Source organism: Anoplopoma fimbria, chromosome 8, assembly GCF_027596085.1.
Source record: "Anoplopoma fimbria isolate UVic2021 breed Golden Eagle Sablefish chromosome 8, Afim_UVic_2022, whole genome shotgun sequence".
Taxonomy (NCBI): domain Eukaryota; kingdom Metazoa; phylum Chordata; class Actinopteri; order Perciformes; family Anoplopomatidae; genus Anoplopoma; species Anoplopoma fimbria.
This window is the reverse complement of record NC_072456.1, coordinates 2189951-2208698: the sequence shown is the minus strand read 5'-3', so window position 1 is coordinate 2208698 and position 18748 is coordinate 2189951. Positions and strand designations below refer to the sequence as shown.

Genomic DNA, 18748 nt, shown 5'->3' with positions numbered 1-18748 from the left:
GTTTAAAAGTCGTTACAAGCTCTTAACTTCAGGAACAACTTGGGCACACACTGACAATATGAAACATATGCTACTACTGGTGGCACAGAAAGGGGACTCATTACTCACTGTTCAGGAGATGCTGTCGACTGGAGCTGCACACAAACACACACACACAGGTATCAGAGGACTGAAATATTTAGTCTGCTCATTTGGTTTGGTAATGCCGGCCACAGAGATAAAGCCTCCAGATTTCAGATGGGAGCCAATCCAAATGGGAGTGCTGCAGTATACTTGTGCATTTAAAGACTGTCCTTCAAATGTCACCACGCCACGATGAAATGCTTCCTTAACATATGAGAACACACACATCAACCCGCTGCATTTAACAGCACCAGCCGCTGCAGGACGGGCATTTGAAAGCCCCAGTGGGACTGTTTACACACTCCCTTGCATACAATATGTAGGCCACAGTCTTCCTGGGCCCCTCCCTGTACACGCATAAATTACACAAGAAAAGTGAATAATAAGGTGCTGTGCTGCCACACTCCCCAGCTGTAGTATACTGGAAGCATGATGCACTTCTTGTCTCCTAAAAAAAACAGAGCAGGTCTGCCCCTTGCTCTCACTGCAAAGTGCTACAAATGCTCTGGAAGATTGACTGGAAATATCTGAATTTATTTAAAAAACAACAACTGCAGAATCATTTTGACTTACAGCGACTCATTAACACACAATAGTGCATCAGCTTTAATTGTTGCACAGCAGTGGCAAAAATATCCATTCTCATTATTACCAACAATAGAAGAAGGGATTTCCTGTTGAGCTGAATAACATGTACAGTATATGCCTAGGAATATACATTCATTACAGCACTTTTTCTAAAATGAATTGACTACTGATCATATTTTATATATTGTACTTTTTACTTTTTTTTTTTTTTGTGTAAAGTTTATATTTATTGGTTGTCCCACATAGGTTGGTTTTTTTTGGTCTATAATTAGTTAGAATTGTTTCCTTGTCCAGAAATGAAATAGATACATGGGGAAATGGCCCATCTAGTGGTATAACAGTGGTACTACAGCCCTCCATTAAACGTTCATACTGTTAGTTCTCTGAACATAACATGAATGAATGATCTCTTTTGTCTGCTTCTACTCTTTGATGAATATTCACATCAGCTAATTGATCTGTGCATGTCGCTGATCCAATACCAAATGTTTCCAAAGCTTCCTTAACGTGGTTCTCCAGTGATCGACATCAAGTTGGACAAACCGCAGGAGCCCCAGACTACTGAAGGCGGCTGTTCCTGTTAATCCTCAGCACCGTCCTGGAAACAAAAAACAAAACATCATTCACGCCACATGCTTGTTATGTTGCTTCCTATTGGTTAACCTGCAGTTGACTTTGCACGTTGAGAATCTGGCCTCCTCACCTGACTATTGGTCATCGGTTGGAAATAGCAATATGTGAATTTGGTTCTAAAAGTAGTGTAGCCTACTTTGTTAATGAAACTGCCAAAAAATGTCTTACAACTTGCAAAAAACAAACAAAAAGAGAGAAAGAGAAAAAGGCATAGATGTGAAAAAGAACCCCAAGTTACATATGTGGATACGATTTTTTTAAGTAGAAAAAAAAGTTTCCCCAGTTTCTTTTTTGTATTTTTGTATATTCAGGGAAATCTCACTGGAAAGGTTGTTTTTCTTAAAAAGATGCAAACAACTTAGCTCTGTATTTGAGGGCTGGATAAGAACAGATGGTTTTAGACGTAGTTTTATGGATCCCACTCATTTATACCTACACTTAACCATCTTGAGGGTTATTACCTAGACAGAACCTGTTTTAATCTTAAGGGTTCTATTTGATGTCCAGAACATTAATATAGTAATAGACAACTATTATCTATGTAAAGATATAGTGGATTAATGTCAACCTGAGCAGAGAATTGAGTCAAATCTGTGCTTCTCTTTGCTTAGTTTACATAGCCGGGGGTGCCACTTGTGCTTTTAGTGCATGTGAGTCCCAGTGAGCATGAACCACTGGCTAGTTCATGGCTAGCAGCCCCAGTTCTGCACTGCTCTCATACGGCGATTACAACTGATAACGCCGTCCAGATCGACAGCGTCATTGCAGAATAGTAGCAGCCAACCAACAGCCCCCCACCCCCAGGTTAACACTGTCAGTACTGTTGCAGTTGTTTGCACTGTTCATGCTGTTAGCACCGTTAGCTGCGATCCGCCGGCTCAACCGTCGCCATGTTGAGAGCCCTGTGGAGGCAATAGAAATGCTCTGAATTCAACATAGAGAGGCAAACTGCACTCCTTTGCAGTGTCACTCATGGGACCTCATTCTGGAAAATATATGTAGGGTGGTCAATGGCGAAAAACGAATCATTTTTTGAGCCCGTTTGTACGTCACTAACACCAACACGGCCGTTACTTTGGCTTGCTAGCTAGCTAGCTAACTTGGCTATATCCACGCACTGAAAAAAAATGTATTTGTCTCTCTGTGACAGCCGTACGTATTTTTTCCTAATTAAGGTCCCATGGTGGTCCACCGCCGGAAGGGGCGGGACTTCACCTCTATAGAAAACCTTTTAGCCTAAAAAAGCCTCAGGTTTGGAGAGCCAATCACAGCTCTCCTGCCAGTAACCTCTGTGGGATCCATAACTTTGCGTCTGGCAGTTTAACAGGATCTGAACAGCAACATCTTGAGTATCTAATGCATGCCTAGTTTTTGAGCATAGGTACTGTCTACCAGTGTACACAAGTTTGAATTCGTAAACGGTAACAATACACCAGTGACTTACTGCACTCTGATAATGACTGTCTTTTTGTTTATGAAAACTGTCAAACTTGATTTGTATACTTGACTTCTGAATATCTCTTTGTCGTGTGCAGGTGTGCGTGTAAATGTGTGCTTTCTGTATAGGCAACGTTAGAATGCAATCGCATAGAGGGCCACTGCCAATTTGTTACATTCTCGCCACATCACGGCACCACAAAGGTCACCATTTGTTTACGGTATGTCATAGATCCCCCCCCCCCCCCTCTCCCCCACTCACAACAATATGACACCTGCCGTTGCATTGTGTGATATCTTGGTGGTTGTGATTACGGTAGTCTGTCTATACGCTGTACGTAAGCAGAGGAACATGAACACAAAGTCCCCTGGATGCTGGTCTGTAGACTTCTGTGCTGGTTCTGTGATCAACACAACTGCTAACATATTAAAACAGTTCCAGTCCTGACAGAAGACTAATTTGCACTTGTAGACCTTTCAGGTTAATATGAAGTTATGAAAAGCTTCATTGTCAATGTACAGTCACTTAGTTCAAGACCTGTCTGGTTGTCTCGTGACGTGTCCCCCACTGAGATGAGGTTTTCTTTGCTGCTTGTGTTGAAACTGACTACTGACGTTGGCATTATGCAATGTTGGGTTTTTTTGGTTTTTTTAGAGCCAGGTATCATAACATACACTGGTGAGGTCAGCCAGTGTTGTGAACACTACTTTGATTTTGACTTATCTCTGGAGTGAAATCTTAATGCACTTTTTGAAGAACATGTTTTAGAATTAGAGTGACAATGTAAGTCTTAGAAAACACTTGGAGTACTGTGTCTTAGAGTAGACTTGAACGTTTATGGATTGTTCACACGTGTCCAAAAAGGGGAGCACTCTTGTGAAACTGGTGAGCCTTTCTAACCCACATAATGAGCCAAATAATAATAATAATACTAAGAGACAGAGTTGGATCGAACCTCAAAGGGAGATTTATTGACTGGAAAGCACTCTCTTGTGGGTTTGGGATGGATAAAGACAGGTTTCATTTCAAGTTATAATCCCTCCAACTGAAAGAATAAGTAATAAAGTATCGACCCCCTGTGGTGCTGCCTATTTATTAACTCCAAACAGGAATGTACTGCTCTCATTACCGACCACACAGCCTTGTAACAAGAGCACTTTTTGAGAAATGACTCGATAGGTATTTATTTTTAAATGAGGACAAATGATTAATCCGTTGCTGTAGACGTTCCTTTGTATTTATTGCCCTTACATATTAAAGTAGAGTCCCATTTAGAGGCCCATTTTAGCATTCCCTGGAAATGGACCAACAAATGTCTTTGTGTGTTGGGGGGTTCGGGGGTGAGCACTTGAGGATGGAGGCTATGGGGGGGTGTATGTTCTGTTACAGCTCTGTGCAGCGGACCTGATCAGTCCAGAGCTGGCTCTCCATTCACACTGTACAGAGATCTAGCATGTCTCTCCAAATGATTAATAAAGATGTCTTATTACCAGTCATGCTGAATGTCTTTTTCCCCCTTAACTTTTCTGTACACATCTCAGCTATCTGTCTTCTATACTATTACCTGTCCACCTTATTGTGTTGTTTCACACTAATGAGGTCTTCTACTTTCTTTGAGTAAACCATTAAATGATGTTAGCAAAATGACAAAGATTATACAAAACTTGGATTACTTGAATCTCAGAGTATAATATACATTATATGATCATTTAAACATCCATTAAAACGTATTTTAAAAAATGACAATATCCATTTTTTTGCTGCGGTACTCCATTTTAAAACCAGGCACAACTAGAAAAGGTGCACTCAGTAGGATGCAAATCTCCACCAGTTGTATTGACCGCTGCTTTATTGTGTGATTGAATGAAAACAAGCCACAATTAGCAGCAAAGGCCAGAAAAGCGTCAAAAACAAGCAGCGATGTACACAGTCAATCGACTAAGTCATCGTATAAGACATTTCATACAATCTTACCAAAAACAGAAATTAAACTGCTGGTAGCTCCGTTAGCTGTTAGCAGTTAGCCAAAAACACCGTCCAAAACATTAAAAGTTAGTCTATACAGCAGTGTGTGTACTGATGGCTCTGTTAGCGGTTAGCTAAACACAGTCCAAAACATTAAAAGTAAGTCGATACAGCAGTGTGTGTACTGGTAGCCTCTTTATCCATTGGCAGTTAGCCAAGCACGCTGTCCAAAACAATAACTTAGTCGGTATAGCAGAGTGTGTACTGGAAGCTCCGTTAGCTGTTAGCAGTTAGCCAAAAACACTGTCCAAAACATTAAAAGTGATCTGCGGAGCTGTTAGCTAACAATAGGTCAGAGGTGCACTCAGCTGTGTTATCAGGAGTGGCCCCTACCGGCTGGGGGCTGGTTTACAGTAGTGAGTGAGGAGTCACTGGGGTCAGGGGTACATCTGATAGGAATGTTTTGATCCATCAGACCAAAGAAAAGTCTGGAAACCACTGGTCTAGTTACCAGTAATGAAGCAATAATTGTGTCAATGTTAAGTATTTGTACATGTTGCAGCTTGAATGGTTTCTAGTGTGACACAACAAAATATACCCAGTTTCTTTTGATGACTAGACGTTATTCCTGTTATTGGAATTACCTGCTGTATTGACAAGGGCTGGATTTACCTGCATAGGGGCCCCTGGGGGCGAAAAACCAGCTTAGTCCCAGTTTAGCCAATCAAGTCTCACTTCAAGTGCTTTAGTGGTGAATATTCTGAAGTATATTTGCAATAAATCCAAAATAACTCTCACAGACCTAAAGTTCTATTCTAGTTCCGGCTCAGATTTTGCAAACACACAACTGTATTTGTGGTTATCCAACTCCAAAACACTTTGTGAAATACACGTACTCAAAAAGGAATGTACTATTGATTTGTGTAATGGACAGTACTTTGGAAACTCTCTTGCGCCATGTTTGTTGCAAAGACTCCTCAAGAATTCCTCCCATAAAATGTGTTGTGCTGCTCCTGATCTGGTAACAGACTCATTAGTCAGTCTGCCCAGACCGATCTGCGGTGGTGTAATGTAACTCAGTACGTTTACTCAAGTACTGTACTGAAGTACAACTTTGATGTACTAGAGTATTTCATTTAATTTTGCACTTTTCCTCTGCACTATTTTTAAGAAGGTAACTGCTCTGTAGTTACTTTGCAGCTACATATTTTAAATATGACAGTTACAGGGGCCATTTTACTGAATAATAGAGTGCTTTTGCTTTGAATACAGTTTTTCTGTTAATACTTTTTTACTTTTATTTAGGTCAGCTTTTAAATAAATAAAGGAGTCTTTGTAATGAAGTATTTTTATATTGTAGTAAATTATCCTAATACTTCCCCCACTGCCAACCCACACCGGGAGTTGTTTCCTGTTCTGTTCCACCCATTAATCCCAGTGTTCAACACATACATTGCGAAACTGAAGCTGGTGGCACTTTCACAATCCGGTGTTGTTTTTGTTTGGTTCTCCTCATGGTTGCTGCTCTCCTGCAGCATTCCAGACTGCAGCTGTGACAAACAGCCAACACCGCTGATGCCAGTTCATTAACAAACCTGGATGCAGCTCGGCGTCTGGCATCACGGAGGAGATGATGTCAGTCACCGTGCTAATATTAAACTGTGGGAACACAATTATGTTGTACTGAGAGAAAAAAAAAACACCCTGTCAATCAAAATATGAATCTCCAGGCTTACAGTTGAGACGACCTGTTAGGACTAGCTGGCTACCAAACCAGCATGACAACTAACGAACGTCTGCTCCATCCAGCATGTGTCTCCAAGCAGGCAAATAACAATGACCTCAATAGGGCTGAAACGCCAAACACTAACACTTAACAGGGACCTTGGGACTGGGATTTAATTCTCTCTCCTTCCCAGAATGGTGTAATGCTGTATTTTTTTGAACCTTTACGTGCACATAAGGTGACACAAAAGAATTAATCATAGTAACGATCCAGTATTTTAATATCTACCTCGGTGGAAAACTTGCCAGATGCTCGTTGAATGGCGTTTTTAATCTCCTTTCATGGCTGAATGAGCCTTTTGTGACACGTCTTTGTTGTGCATGGAGCCCACAAAAGTAATATTCACTTTCTGCCGCTCAGAAATCTCCTACTGGCTTCAGTTTATTTCAGTCACTTTAATACTTGATGTATCATAAATCATGCACACTGTAAAGTAGTGAATTGTCATGTCTTTGCTTTGAGCTCATGATTCTTTCATCTCCCGAAGCCACATGGTATGATCAGCATGAATTAGTAAGTAAAGAAAACAGAGGGAGAAATTCTTTCAAAAATACATTTATTAAATACTTTGTCAACTAGCTGTCATAAATAAAAGAACAATAAGTTATATTCAATGTTCAGCAGTGGCTTTGCCAAAGGGAACATCCTCAGGACACCATCTGCTAGGAGGGGGTCCCTGGGCGTGAGTCCCCACTGGGACAGCTGAACCAAATCCCACAGCACCAGCTGGGAGAATTAAGCCTTAGAATAAATAATGGGGGAGAGTGGACACCTTTGGCCGGGGACAAAACAATGTCTTGACAGGAACACAAATGGATTATTGGTCCCAACGGCCACGACTTTCCCTCTGCTGACAAGGTTGAGTCTTCTAGTGGCGTCTACCATCCGTGAATAACATCCTTCGATCCGCCTCCTTTAAAAATTGTCTTCAGTTGAAAGCCTGCGCCAGGATTTCATTTCCCTTAAAATAAAAAGACAAACAAATATAAATATTAGTCCACACTTTCACTAAGTGTCTCCTTATATCTGCCTTTCCCCAAAAAGTCAGAACTTACACACTACTGCCAGGAACAATGCTCTCTTGGTGTTGCTTTTTCAGGCTGAACCTTCTAAAGAACGCGGGCAGCTTGACCTTTGTTCTGGCTGTCCTGGAGGAAGCACTGAAAAGTAAAAGTCCTCATGTTAGACAGGATTTGCACTCCCACAAAACCAAAATGAGGCACTGCAGAGCTGAGGCGCTAATGAGAAGCTTTGTGGACAAAAGTGCAGATTAACACCGACGTGTGCATGGCTAGGTATGACTGGAATTTATTGGATCCCAGGGTACAATTCTCCAAATTCTTCAACGCTTGTTCTAAAGATTCTAAATTTATTTTCTTTCTTTCTTTTTTGTGTGCATTTTCTCTCTTAAGGCACTTGAAAACAGAAACAATTGGAGAAAAAAACTCTTAATATTGAAGTTAAAATCATGGGAATCAAGAGGTCAAAGTTCCATAAAGTTTTCAGTAGTTGTAAATAGTTTTTAAAATGCCCATAAAAGGGCAAACCAGTTTGAGTTCCTACTGGTCTTACTGTCCACAGTGTTTACACTGACTAACCCTAACCCACTAACCATTCTGCCTGCAGCGAGGGTTCTTGTTTAGCCTCCATCCCTTCCTCCTGAGCCACTTGTTTCCGTCCATCATCCTCCTCCTCCTCCTCCCCGGCCACTGCGTCCACGTCTTCAGGTATCTGCTCCCACAGCTTGCTGTTGACCCACAGGGCTTCCTGCAGGCTGAGGCCGTGTCCTATGCAGGTCACACGGCGACACAAAGGGCAGCCCACGGTGAGCAGCCCGTTCCTGGCCTGCGACATGGTCTCCAGACACGGCTCGCAGAAGGTGTGTCTGCAGTGGAGCACCCGGGGGACCCTGTCCTTCCGACAGAAGGCCGAGAAGCAGATGCTGCACTCGCCGTCCTCACACAGAACCATGGTCAGGCTGAGCCGGAGAATGTGACAAATTCACTGCAGGGCCCAGAGGTAGTTAGTGGTAGTTAGTGGGTGAGTAAACCACTCCACTATCTAGAAACTGATCATGAGGTTTTGTTGAAGTAGATGGTTGCTGAAGGTTCTCCCTTGTCCCCTGTGAGTTTGTCTATGTTAAAAAGAAAAATTGGTTTATTAGATGTGCTGCTTGATAAAAAAATAAAAAAACACATTTACACAGCAGTAATATTTGAAGATTTAGATTTTTAGCAAAACTAAATTGAAAAATAAATCCTACTTATTTCAATTGCCACAAAATCGAATTGTATTGTTATTTAGTCCTTTCGTGTATATTTTCAGTAAAGTCAAGATTTGTGTGCTGCTTTAAAGAAATTAGTTGAATAAAACGTAAATGCCTGACCATTACATAAACCAGTTTCCACTACTGAACATTATATTTGAATGGGAAAAAAGTTTAAATGAATAGTTATACAAAAATGTATGTCAGTAAAGCCTACTTACAGTACACAGTGCTCCTTCAGGCTGGTTTAAGAGGATTGTCCTGTTGCAGCAGACAGCACAGCGACGCTGCAGTGAATGGAGAGCCTCTAGGAGTGTCTGGTGTGTTTGTTAGGGGGGCGGAGAAAGAAAAGTCCCTCTAGTCTCACTGACTAAACCCTGACAACACAACAGCTGGGGAAGCAGGGTGGTGGAGACTCTCTTTTGTTTGGTGTTTAGGGTGACGGAGGGCAGGTGGGGAAGTTAAACGAGGCCTTGTAGGCAAACAGTAGCTGGTTTCTCGCCTGTTGTGGATCATATATTGTATGTTAGAGTTAGTGACCAAGCACATAATAATGTAAAAGATGAGGGCTCGTCCGGGATTTGAACCCGGGACCTCTCGCACCCAAAGCGAGAATCATACCCCTAGACCAACGAGCCATACTGCACTGTGTGATTTTATAGCTTTAAAGATCTAAGCATTTGTTTGTTTTACGTTTGTATAGTATGTGTATTTATTGTCTGTGTAGTTGTATAGTATGTGTATTTATTGTCTGTGTAGTTGTATAGTATGTGTATTTATTGTCTGTGTAGTTGTATAGTATGTGTATTTATTGTCTGTGTAGTTGTATAGTATGTGTATTTATTGTCTGTGTAGTTGTATAGTATGTGTATTTATTGTCTGTGTATTTATAGTATGTCTGTGTAGTTGTATAGTATGTGTATTTATTGTCTGTGTCTGTGTAGTTGAGCTGCTGCAACCCTTGAATTTCCCCCATGGGGCTCAATAAAGGAATATAATAATAATACAATGTAATGCATGCGGTTAGGCTACCACTGATTCGCTTTAGCACACAGCTAACGCTAACTATTTTTAAAGTAACAAGCGACCAAAAATTTGGGCTCGTCCGGGATTTGAACCCGGGACCTCTCGCACCCGAAGCGAGAATCATACCCCTAGACCAACGAGCCACGTGTTCGTGTCAGACGACACCACACAACTTATCCCTGTCTGTGATTTTCATATCCCATTTATTATTTGTCTAATCATTGCAATCAGAGTACTGGTTAAACCCCAGAAATGAAGAGTGTAGATTTATGCTTCATTACATTTAAAAAAAATAATAAAAAAAAAAAAAAAAAAAAGGCAATCCTGCAGCATGTAGCTTGGCTGACATAAATTAATAGCATACATTTCGTTATGTGGTTATATTACAACAGGTTAATTTGACATTAACTGGATGCAGAGCCACATATGACCCAAACTTTGTCCCAATCCAGCGGCTGCATTAAACCCGCTTAAGACCCGGCACTATGCACGTACAGCGTGCTGACGTCACAGGCTGGAGGCGGAGCTACCGCCTTACACCAGGAAACACATTGCATGAAGTTAACGATGTAAACACAGAGGTTAAGCGTACTGAAACTAGCTAACGGGAGCTACTAACGTTTGCTAACCATGTTATAAACTTTATGTGTGTCCTAAACTTCAAGTTAGGCTTTGCCACAATGTTGTTGTAACTTTAGAACTTAACTGCTGTCGTTGCAGCTTAGTTAACGTTGTCACAGAGGTTGCTAGGTGAGGCAACCACAGCTAACTAGAGGTTTTAAGTTAACTTCGAGCTTTGATAAACACTGACGGCATCACTTCCAACCAGATGGAGCCTTCGTTGGGGTCTCTGCAGAATCCAGACCTAAGGTAACGTAAAGTAAACTGGCTGAAGGCAGTGACAAGCGTTAGATAGCACCCGGTGATGAGCTCTTGCAGAGATGGCGACCTCTTGATTATTACATTACATTACATTACATTACATTACAGTCATGTAGCAGACGCTTTTATCCAAAGCGACTTACAGGAAGTGTATTCAACATAGGTATTCAAGAGAACTACTAGTCACCAGAAGTCATAAGTGCATCTCCTTTCTTAAACAAGCATCTTAAAGCATAAACCAGAGCAAAAGTATAGTGCAGAGGCAAGGATTACTACCAGGATGGAAACAATAATTGCAACAGACTAATAACAGAATACAATAAGTGTATACAAAATATTCAATAATAAGTGCAGTAAACAGCACAAATTCACTAAGTGCAGCGAACTGATACAAATACAGTAAGTGCAACAACTAATACGAGTGCAATAAGTGCTACGAGGAAGGCTCAGGATTATGTGGTATTTTAACGGGCCTAGCAAAAAATCCCAATGTTTTTCATTCATTTTGTATCCGTATTCCAGGTCTGTCCTGTCATCATGTGAGCCAGAGCTTCAGGAGCTGATGAGACAAATTGACATCATGATCAACCATCAGAAGAGGGAATGGGAGGCTGAGATTCAGGCCATGGAGCTCAAGCTGAAAAGTGGGGAAGAGGAGCTGTTGACTTCCAGGAATCTGGTTGAACGGAGGGACCTGGAGGTGCAGTCATCATTCATCTGTCTTACTGTTGGGGTGTATTGCAGCATGATCTCGACAGTTTGACCGTGCACCCTCTGCGTGCCACTTGTGTTGCCTACTTGTTTCATCACGTCAGTGTTTTACCAACATTTTTACAAGACCATTTCTATCATCACTCCTGATCGTAGATTGGATTGCTCCACAAGCAGCTAGAAGAGGTCCAGCCTTGTCGACAAGAGTTAGTGAATAAGTACGAACAGCAGCTGCAGCGAGTCCGGGAAGAGGTGAGAACCTTGAATACAACGCTCAAGAGCCTTTTTATTTAACTGATAAGTAGATTGAGCTATACATTTTGAAATGTTTCAGTTCCTCAACATGTCTTTACAATCCTGGGCACAACTTGAATTGGAGAATCCCTTCTCAGAAACCTTTTTTCCCCTGCAGTTAGATAAGTTAAAGAGAAGTTATCTCAAGCTTCAGCGCAAACAGCTCAAGGAGACCAGTGGAGGAGCAAAAAGGCAAGAGGCAGACCGCTCAGAGGTGACCCGACTCAATGAAAAGATTGAGGTACCACATAAGTCTGTTCCCCTTTATCCTGTTCTTTACATAACCCACATCACTCACAGATTGCCCTTTACTGCCATCTACTGGTTATGTGGAGTATAATCATCCTTCCCTCCCCTGCAGGACTATCAACAGTGCTCTTTAGAATGGGAGCAGCAGCGTATCCAATACCAAAAACAACTGACAGCGCTGGAGGCCCAAAACAAGAGCCTGATTGATGAGCTCACACACATGAAAGTAAAAGCACATTTATAACCATAACATGTAGATTCTGTCACATCTACCATTGGTGCAAATGCAGGCAGATTGCCTTTTCACACATTCTCTGTAATTTCTTTTTCCAGTCCCAGTGGGCGCAAAAGGAGAGGGAGCATAGAGGGTGCTGTTCAGAGGTGCAGCATGTGCGTATGCAGCTGGAGAAGGCTCAGGGCAGCATGCACTCCCAGGAGCTCGAACTTGAACGCCTCCGACCGCTGGAGATGTGGCTGGGACAGTACCACAGAGAGCAGCAGGTAGGCAGAACGGTGGGGATGTATACAAGCAGTGATGGACTGAAGCTTCAGACAAAAATCTGGATCTGAAGACTTAAGATGTATGATGTTATCTGCCGACCGTCAACACCAACTGACTCAGACTTCAGTCGTCTCGCCCAAGTCAGATTCATAATCGGATGTTATCTGTGTCCCCTCCTTAAAGTGATCAAGATGGGCCCCAAGGCCTGTAATGTTTGTGGCCCACCCTACAGTCCCAGATTATATAAAGAGAGAGAGAGGGACATGAATAACACAGAGACGCTGATCACAATTTAGAGATGTGTTGGTTTCATACTTTTATACTGCGATTATCATGACCCAGAATCCCTCAACAATCATCAAACTTTCCTACTAATAGTGCTAAAATATAGTTAAACTACACCCTGATGGCCTTGGAATTACACAAATCTAACAACTGTACTGTACTCTGAACAATGATCAGCAATTTTCTTCTGCATGTTGATAGTTGGGAAAGAACCCAAAACTCCTGCACACTCCTGTCGATCACTTCTAGTCACTTTATTTATGACATTTCTGTCCTCACACTTACATTTTGAGGTAAAATGCATGATTACAATTTTAGTGTGCAGGATTTATCGTTTTTTTAACAGTCAGAGTTTATGACATCTGTCTACAAGTCTTTCTGCAGTAAAATAACTTTGTCGGAGAATGGCATAATGTGGAGAAGAACGTCACTAACCAAAACCAACATCCACCTTGTTTAACGGTAGATTCGTGCCGAAGTGTAGGATTTTGAAATGTATAACTCTATCAGCTAAGGATGCACTGCTGTCCCACAGGTCCTTTCAGAGGAAAGGGAGGAACTCCACGCCTCGCTGGACTCCCAGGATACGTTTGTCCGGAGAGCCAGCCTCGAACGCCAAAGGCTTCGTAATGAAGCTGCCAGACTCAACCAAGCACTGCAAGCTAAAGATCAAGTCATTCGGTGGGAAAATAATGTGTTTTCAGTCAGGGTGTAGTTCAGCAACAATACACAAGAGGGCAGTCTGTACTTGCACTGTGGGCACTGCTTGTGTGAAAGAACAACTCTCGTGTCTCCTCAGCTCTCTAGAGGACTGCCTGGCAGCTCAGGGCTGTGCTGGTGTGGAAACCCTTAGCCAAGATCTGGAGAAGACTGCAACCAAGCTCCACTGTGCCAAAGCATGTGAGGCTCATCTCAAGGCCGAGCTGAAGTGTCTCAAAGACAGGTGAATACTGGCATTTTTTAGGCGCCTGCTTCATATGCGCTTGAAACTTCTGTTTGTCTTTAATTTGCGATATCAACTTGTGTTTTTTAAAAAAAAAATGTTTTTCTTGACTTGCTGAGACTGGAGAAGGAGAGCAGACAGAGAGCTGAGGCACAATGCAACTCCTCTGTTGCTGAAATGAAAAAGGTCAGATATCTTCTCGGACTGGCTGACGTACGTACAGTGTTGTGCGTAAAGCGTACCCAATTAACCTCCAGGTTCCGTCTACAGCTCAGAGAAGATCTCCAAAGGGCCAGGCAGACCCACAGCGGCGAGCTGGAGGGAATGAGGAAGGAGGTGTCCAAGTTGACGGCTGAGCTGCACCAACGTGACGCCTCCATCGCCGCCGTGAAGGGCTCCTCATCCACCATCATACAGCAGCTCCGTGGCGAGGCGGAGCGGGCGGAGCAGAAGGCGGCTGAGCTTAAAGTAAGCAAATAAACAGGTGTGGTAATCAGGCTCACAATGAACCCTTGTGTCATTAGATATACTGTAGGTGTGTGTTCGTAACGACTTTATGCAGACGTAAAGGTAGAAAGGGCCTTGGTTACTTGTCCACAGATGGAGTTCCTGAGAATAGATCTGTTGGGTCTGGGTTGAGGAGAACGACATCATGCATCTGCTCAGGGGTTCAGTAAAATATGTTTGATTTCTTCTTCCCCGACTTTCTCAGATGACTCAGGCACAGCTGGAGACTCTTCAGACTGAGAACCAGCATCTGAAGGGTCTGCTCCAGAGGCTGGAGTCTCAATCACCGAAGGTTTGTCTGCTTTTACATCGTCTCAATGTTCACATTTAACAGACAGTAGCAGACAGGATTCTTTACTGAACTTGGCTTCATCGTTTGTTTCTAAATCTGACTTCTTTTTCTTTCTACTCTCTCCTCAGAGGGGGGATTCCTCGCTTCCTTCCCTGAGGGAAAGCTACGTGTCGTCTCTGAGCAGCATGGAACAAGAGAACCGGCAGCTAAGGCAGGCGATTGGAGAGATGCAGGCCCGACTCGAGGTCTCCAACCAGACCTGTCAAGACCGATATGAACGAGCCCTGCTCAGCCACGCCATGACGGACCAACCACAACCTGCTCCGGACAGGTACCCCACATTATCACAGACACACGTACACAAGAACAACAAATTGAACCCTTATGCAACATCTCGCTTTATCTGTAGCAATGAAGATACCAGACATCCCAAACACAGGGAGGAGATGCAGAGAGAGTCCAGGGAAAACATCACGTCCTCTCCTACAGTGGTGAGGCTCGTCACAAATAATACTCTACAGTTGTAGTTAGGGGAACGTTAAGAATCCTAAAGCTGTGCGTTTGTCTTCCCTCTCAGGAGTCTCTGTCAGTGTCACCGGTTGACGGCATGCTCTCTCATTTCCTGGATAAAGAGAGCTTTCTGGCCGAGGCGCTGGTCCAGAGACTGGACACCCACGTCCAGGGATTGACAGAAAACAGCATCAGGATAGTGTCCAAGTACCTGCCAAGTGGCTCAGAGTCTGCCCAGACCTCAGCAAAGAATGGTTACTGATGGAGCGAGGTGGAATAAATCTGCGGGGGAAAGGTGCCTTGAACAGCAATGTGGAAGACTGTGCTCTTGTGTGCGATGGCGAATGACATTTGACCTCATTTGACTGAACTTAAGAGACGTCTATTTTATATGCAAAGTTTTAGCTTTACTAAGCCTTTGCCTTTGACTCCACCAAACTGTCAGAGCATCGTTACCATGGAGCCCACACTGTCAGTAACTGCACACGCTGAAGAAAATATTATCTAGTTTTTGGAAAAACAAAAAAGGAACATACAGAAGAGTCTACAATATGTGTTTAGGATATATCCAGGATGTAAAACTGATTCAGCAGTGAAAACAGGTTAACAAGATAAAGATAGAAGCTAAAGCTACAGATCACAGTGTAACAGTGAACCATTCCTTCACCTGCTGATCAAGACAGAAGACATCAAATTAAGGAACAACCCTGTTCCTGTAGAGCAGGGAAGCACTTTATTCACTGTTAAAATCATTAAAAAGCAAAAGCAGCATGTGTACACATTCAGTATACCTTCAGTAGCTAGCGTAGCATAGACCTGCTGACGCTAGTTAATGATGTGCTAACTGCTTATGTTAGCTCCACAGGTTTTTAGGTAGAAATGTGTATATATATCGCCTTCCAAAATCTCCAGGTAGAGACTATCACTATTACACAGCGTTTAACCATGATTAGCTCCAACTAGCCTGAAAATGAAGAAAACCTGAAACAATCGCATGAGAGTCTATGGAGCAGAGACTATTAGATGTCAGTCCCCGGTCGAGCTGGCCGATGCTATGCTATGGTTGGCCAAACTGCCAGACTTAGCAAAGGGATGGCCAGAAGAAGAGGAATTGCACCGCAGAGTGCAAGAGTGTTTTTTATAGGAACTGTCAAAAGGAGCAATTGTAATTCAACAGTTCCAGTCTGTACAGGGCTTTAGCCTGCGCTATGACCTCACACACACCCTGGCCCACTCCGTCCCCACCGTGAAGGCCTTAATGCATGAGGTAACACACAGGACATAGTATTAGTGTTGCGTAGCTGATTAGATCAGATTGTTAGCATGTGACTTTTTTTTCTTATCTTTATCATGTATTTATTTTATCTGTGTTTTTCACTAGAGGAACATTTTTGTCCCGTAGCATCAAGCTTATCCAAAGGTTGACTGATTAAACGCTTTGCATCACTTCATGTCTTATTCAGCTTACAAGCATAGCATACTGTCCCTTGCAACAAAGGCCATGTCATCGGTGTTTGTAATCCAAATAAAAGATAACAGAAAGACGAACAAACTAGACTACCATTTGACAGCCTGGAGAAGCTGTTTAAAAGGTCTAATTATGGGCTGGTACAGTTTTGCTTTGCTTTTCGCTGCCATTGTTTTTGCTTTAGGGCTGGCAATTGTTTTAATCATCAATTAATCTGCCAATCGTTTTTACTCATAAAATCTTTATTTGTTCAGTTTATAAAGCTTCCGAAAAATGTTCAGTTCATTTTCAGTAAACTAAGGAGAAGCGGAAAATCCTCTCATTTGAGAAGCTGCAACCGCTTAAGTTCTGCTTTATTTAAATTTGTTGGTGCATTTTTGCCTTTTATGTGACATTATAAAGACTGAGATTGGAAATGGGGGTAGAGAGATTAGCATGACATAGAGAAACATTCCATGACTTGAATCAAACCCTGGACATTGATGTACTGTGGCATGCGCTGTAACGACAATCAAAACAGTTTATTCATTTTCTGATGCTCTTCCTTTCTATATTCAAATAATAGTTTCAGCTCCAGTCAGCTTGTAATCTTTTGGAATTGCGAAAATAGAAGAAACCTGCACTATATTCGTGAATTAGTGTCACAGACTGCTTCTGTCGCAAATTCAAGCTCAAGGACATAACGCAAACGGAAGGTTGTGATGGTCAGCAACAGCTCAACTGTATTGACTGCTCATAATTTTAATTTTTTCATTTGAGTTAAGCCAAATAGTGTCAGAAACGCCAGATGTGTGGTCTCTTCTCATGACGTTTTATGTGTTGTTGCATTCCATTGCAGCCCCGATGACATCTGACCTCCCTGTGATGCAGTTGGTAACTGTGCTTGATTTCCTGCACGTTCACTTTTCGATCCATCTGAGCTGACTTCAACATACTGCGAGGAGGCCTTGTTGTTACCCACCTGTCTGTCACTGCTGGATTTTATTATAAAAACCACGGAGGAAATACGCCTCAGCCGTGCTTTTAATCGATTGAAACAGCCTGAAGGAATTCTGGACCACTCATATTTATGTGACCTTACATAACTGCTTGCTGAATCCCACCTGGATTACTTGCTGTGGAGGGTCCTTTTACACTTTTCCCTGTAGGACGCTGCACATTCCAATTTATCAAGTTGCCTGGAACTCTGTGTTAACACATTTTTGCATTTACATCCAGAGAAAAGAATGTTGCTGTGAGCCAAAGGAGCGTCCGTCCTCCCTGCACGCCTGTCCTAACTGTGAAAAATACCACATATGTACATGTCTGTCCAGACATCCTGGACAGCAGGGAGGGAGAGGAGGCAGCTTTATGCTGTAGCTCTCCTCATGGTCTCTCAAACCCCCCCCACACCACCACCTCCACCATCGCCGCCCTGCAGAGGCCCTCTGGCTAGTCAAGTGCAGGAATGCATGCACTATGCCAATGCTGTCATGAACCTTCCCCTGCGGCCCTCTTTGTCCTCATCATTAGAAAGCTGTTGGAATGTTAATATCAACCATGTGGGGCGCTCAACCTCACAAACACTGAAAGGCCATGGGGGGAATAGTTCTATTTTACTGCTTCCCTAATGAAGGACACTGATAGAATGGAAATAAAATGGGGGAAAACAAATCTAAAGAAATATGTGTTTTTCATTCTTTTGCTGTCAAACTTTAACGATACGTTCTGCTCAGCTCTCTCCCGGTCCAGTGAGTGACTTCTCACTTTGGTATTTGGTAGCCTGTGTTGCTAGCACTGTAAGCCCCAACACACAGCACTGAGGAATTTGGCAAGGCAGGCATTCCTCTGGCTCTCTCTGGAGGGATGTGAAGATTCTTCTAAGGGGCCTAGTAAAAGGGAGGAGGAGTGAGGCTGATTCAGGTCCAGGGAGAGTTTGGACTGCCTTATTTACGTAGTGATTTACAGGAAGAATTTGCTTAAGGCTACAAGATGATTGAGTAACTGCTAATTTGATTAGTTTAATGAGTGGAATTGCACGCATGCTCTTAAAGGGGCATTACAGCAATTCAGTATTGCACTTCTGTAACCTTGAAGGACTGGCAGGAGACATAATATTCAACATGAAATCGTTAAAAGTTGAAGCTGCAGAGGCAGAGATTTCTGACTAGTCTCAATTATTGTTTAAGCCCACAAAACAGTCATTCCTACATTTCCCATAAAGCAACTCATCAGCATTTTTATTCACTCACCCTTCCAAGCCAAGATAAGACTGATAACATCATCAAAGATCACTCACTT

At 42.6% G+C, this 18748-nt stretch overlaps 3 protein-coding genes and 2 non-coding genes across 8 annotated transcripts in view; 2 read left to right on the top strand and 3 right to left on the bottom strand.

The window, feature by feature from the left end:
- The window catches only part of rab6ba (RAB6B, member RAS oncogene family a), a 49469-nt gene extending 45195 nt beyond the window's left edge, over positions 1-4274 (top strand). The window contains exon 8 of the mRNA XM_054602603.1: positions 1231-4274. Within this exon, the coding sequence (XP_054458578.1) occupies positions 1231-1295 (65 nt within the window). The 3' untranslated portion in view covers positions 1296-4274. The remainder of the gene's footprint in view (positions 1-1230) is intronic.
- im:7152348 (uncharacterized protein LOC559250 homolog) lies at positions 2204-8504 on the bottom strand. Its single transcript, XM_054602875.1, has 2 exons — positions 8146-8504; positions 2204-2246 (listed from the first exon to the last, which is right to left on the bottom strand). Exons 1-2 carry the CDS (start codon positions 8502-8504, stop codon positions 2204-2206), a joined length of 402 nt encoding a protein of 133 aa, XP_054458850.1.
- An 861-nt stretch (positions 8505-9365) lies between these two features.
- Positions 9366-9437, bottom strand: trnap-ugg (transfer RNA proline (anticodon UGG)). The gene has a single exon. It is a non-coding gene; the product is annotated as a tRNA-Pro (tRNA).
- A 459-nt stretch (positions 9438-9896) lies between these two features.
- trnap-cgg (transfer RNA proline (anticodon CGG)) lies at positions 9897-9968 on the bottom strand. The gene has a single exon. It is a non-coding gene; the product is annotated as a tRNA-Pro (tRNA).
- A 449-nt stretch (positions 9969-10417) lies between these two features.
- On the top strand, positions 10418-18107 carry cep63 (centrosomal protein 63). Of its 4 annotated transcripts, none has more exons than XR_008531364.1 (15): positions 10418-10695; positions 11230-11407; positions 11575-11670; positions 11831-11953; positions 12074-12187; positions 12295-12462; positions 13284-13429; positions 13548-13691; positions 13811-13877; positions 13962-14159; positions 14404-14490; positions 14619-14821; positions 14900-14981; positions 15068-16267; positions 17307-18107. XR_008531364.1 is itself a non-coding variant. In XM_054602592.1 (15 exons), exons 1-14 carry the CDS (start codon positions 10655-10657, stop codon positions 15260-15262), a joined length of 1842 nt encoding a protein of 613 aa, XP_054458567.1. In that variant the 5' UTR covers positions 10418-10654; the 3' UTR covers positions 15263-15295; positions 17307-18107. The 4 variants fall into 4 exon arrangements, 3 of the variants coding, with proteins under 3 accessions (XP_054458567.1, XP_054458568.1, XP_054458566.1); XM_054602592.1 differs by having other exon boundaries at positions 15068-15295; XM_054602591.1 differs by having other exon boundaries at positions 10550-10575; positions 10655-10695; positions 15068-18107.
- Positions 18108-18748: the final 641 nt, after the last annotated feature.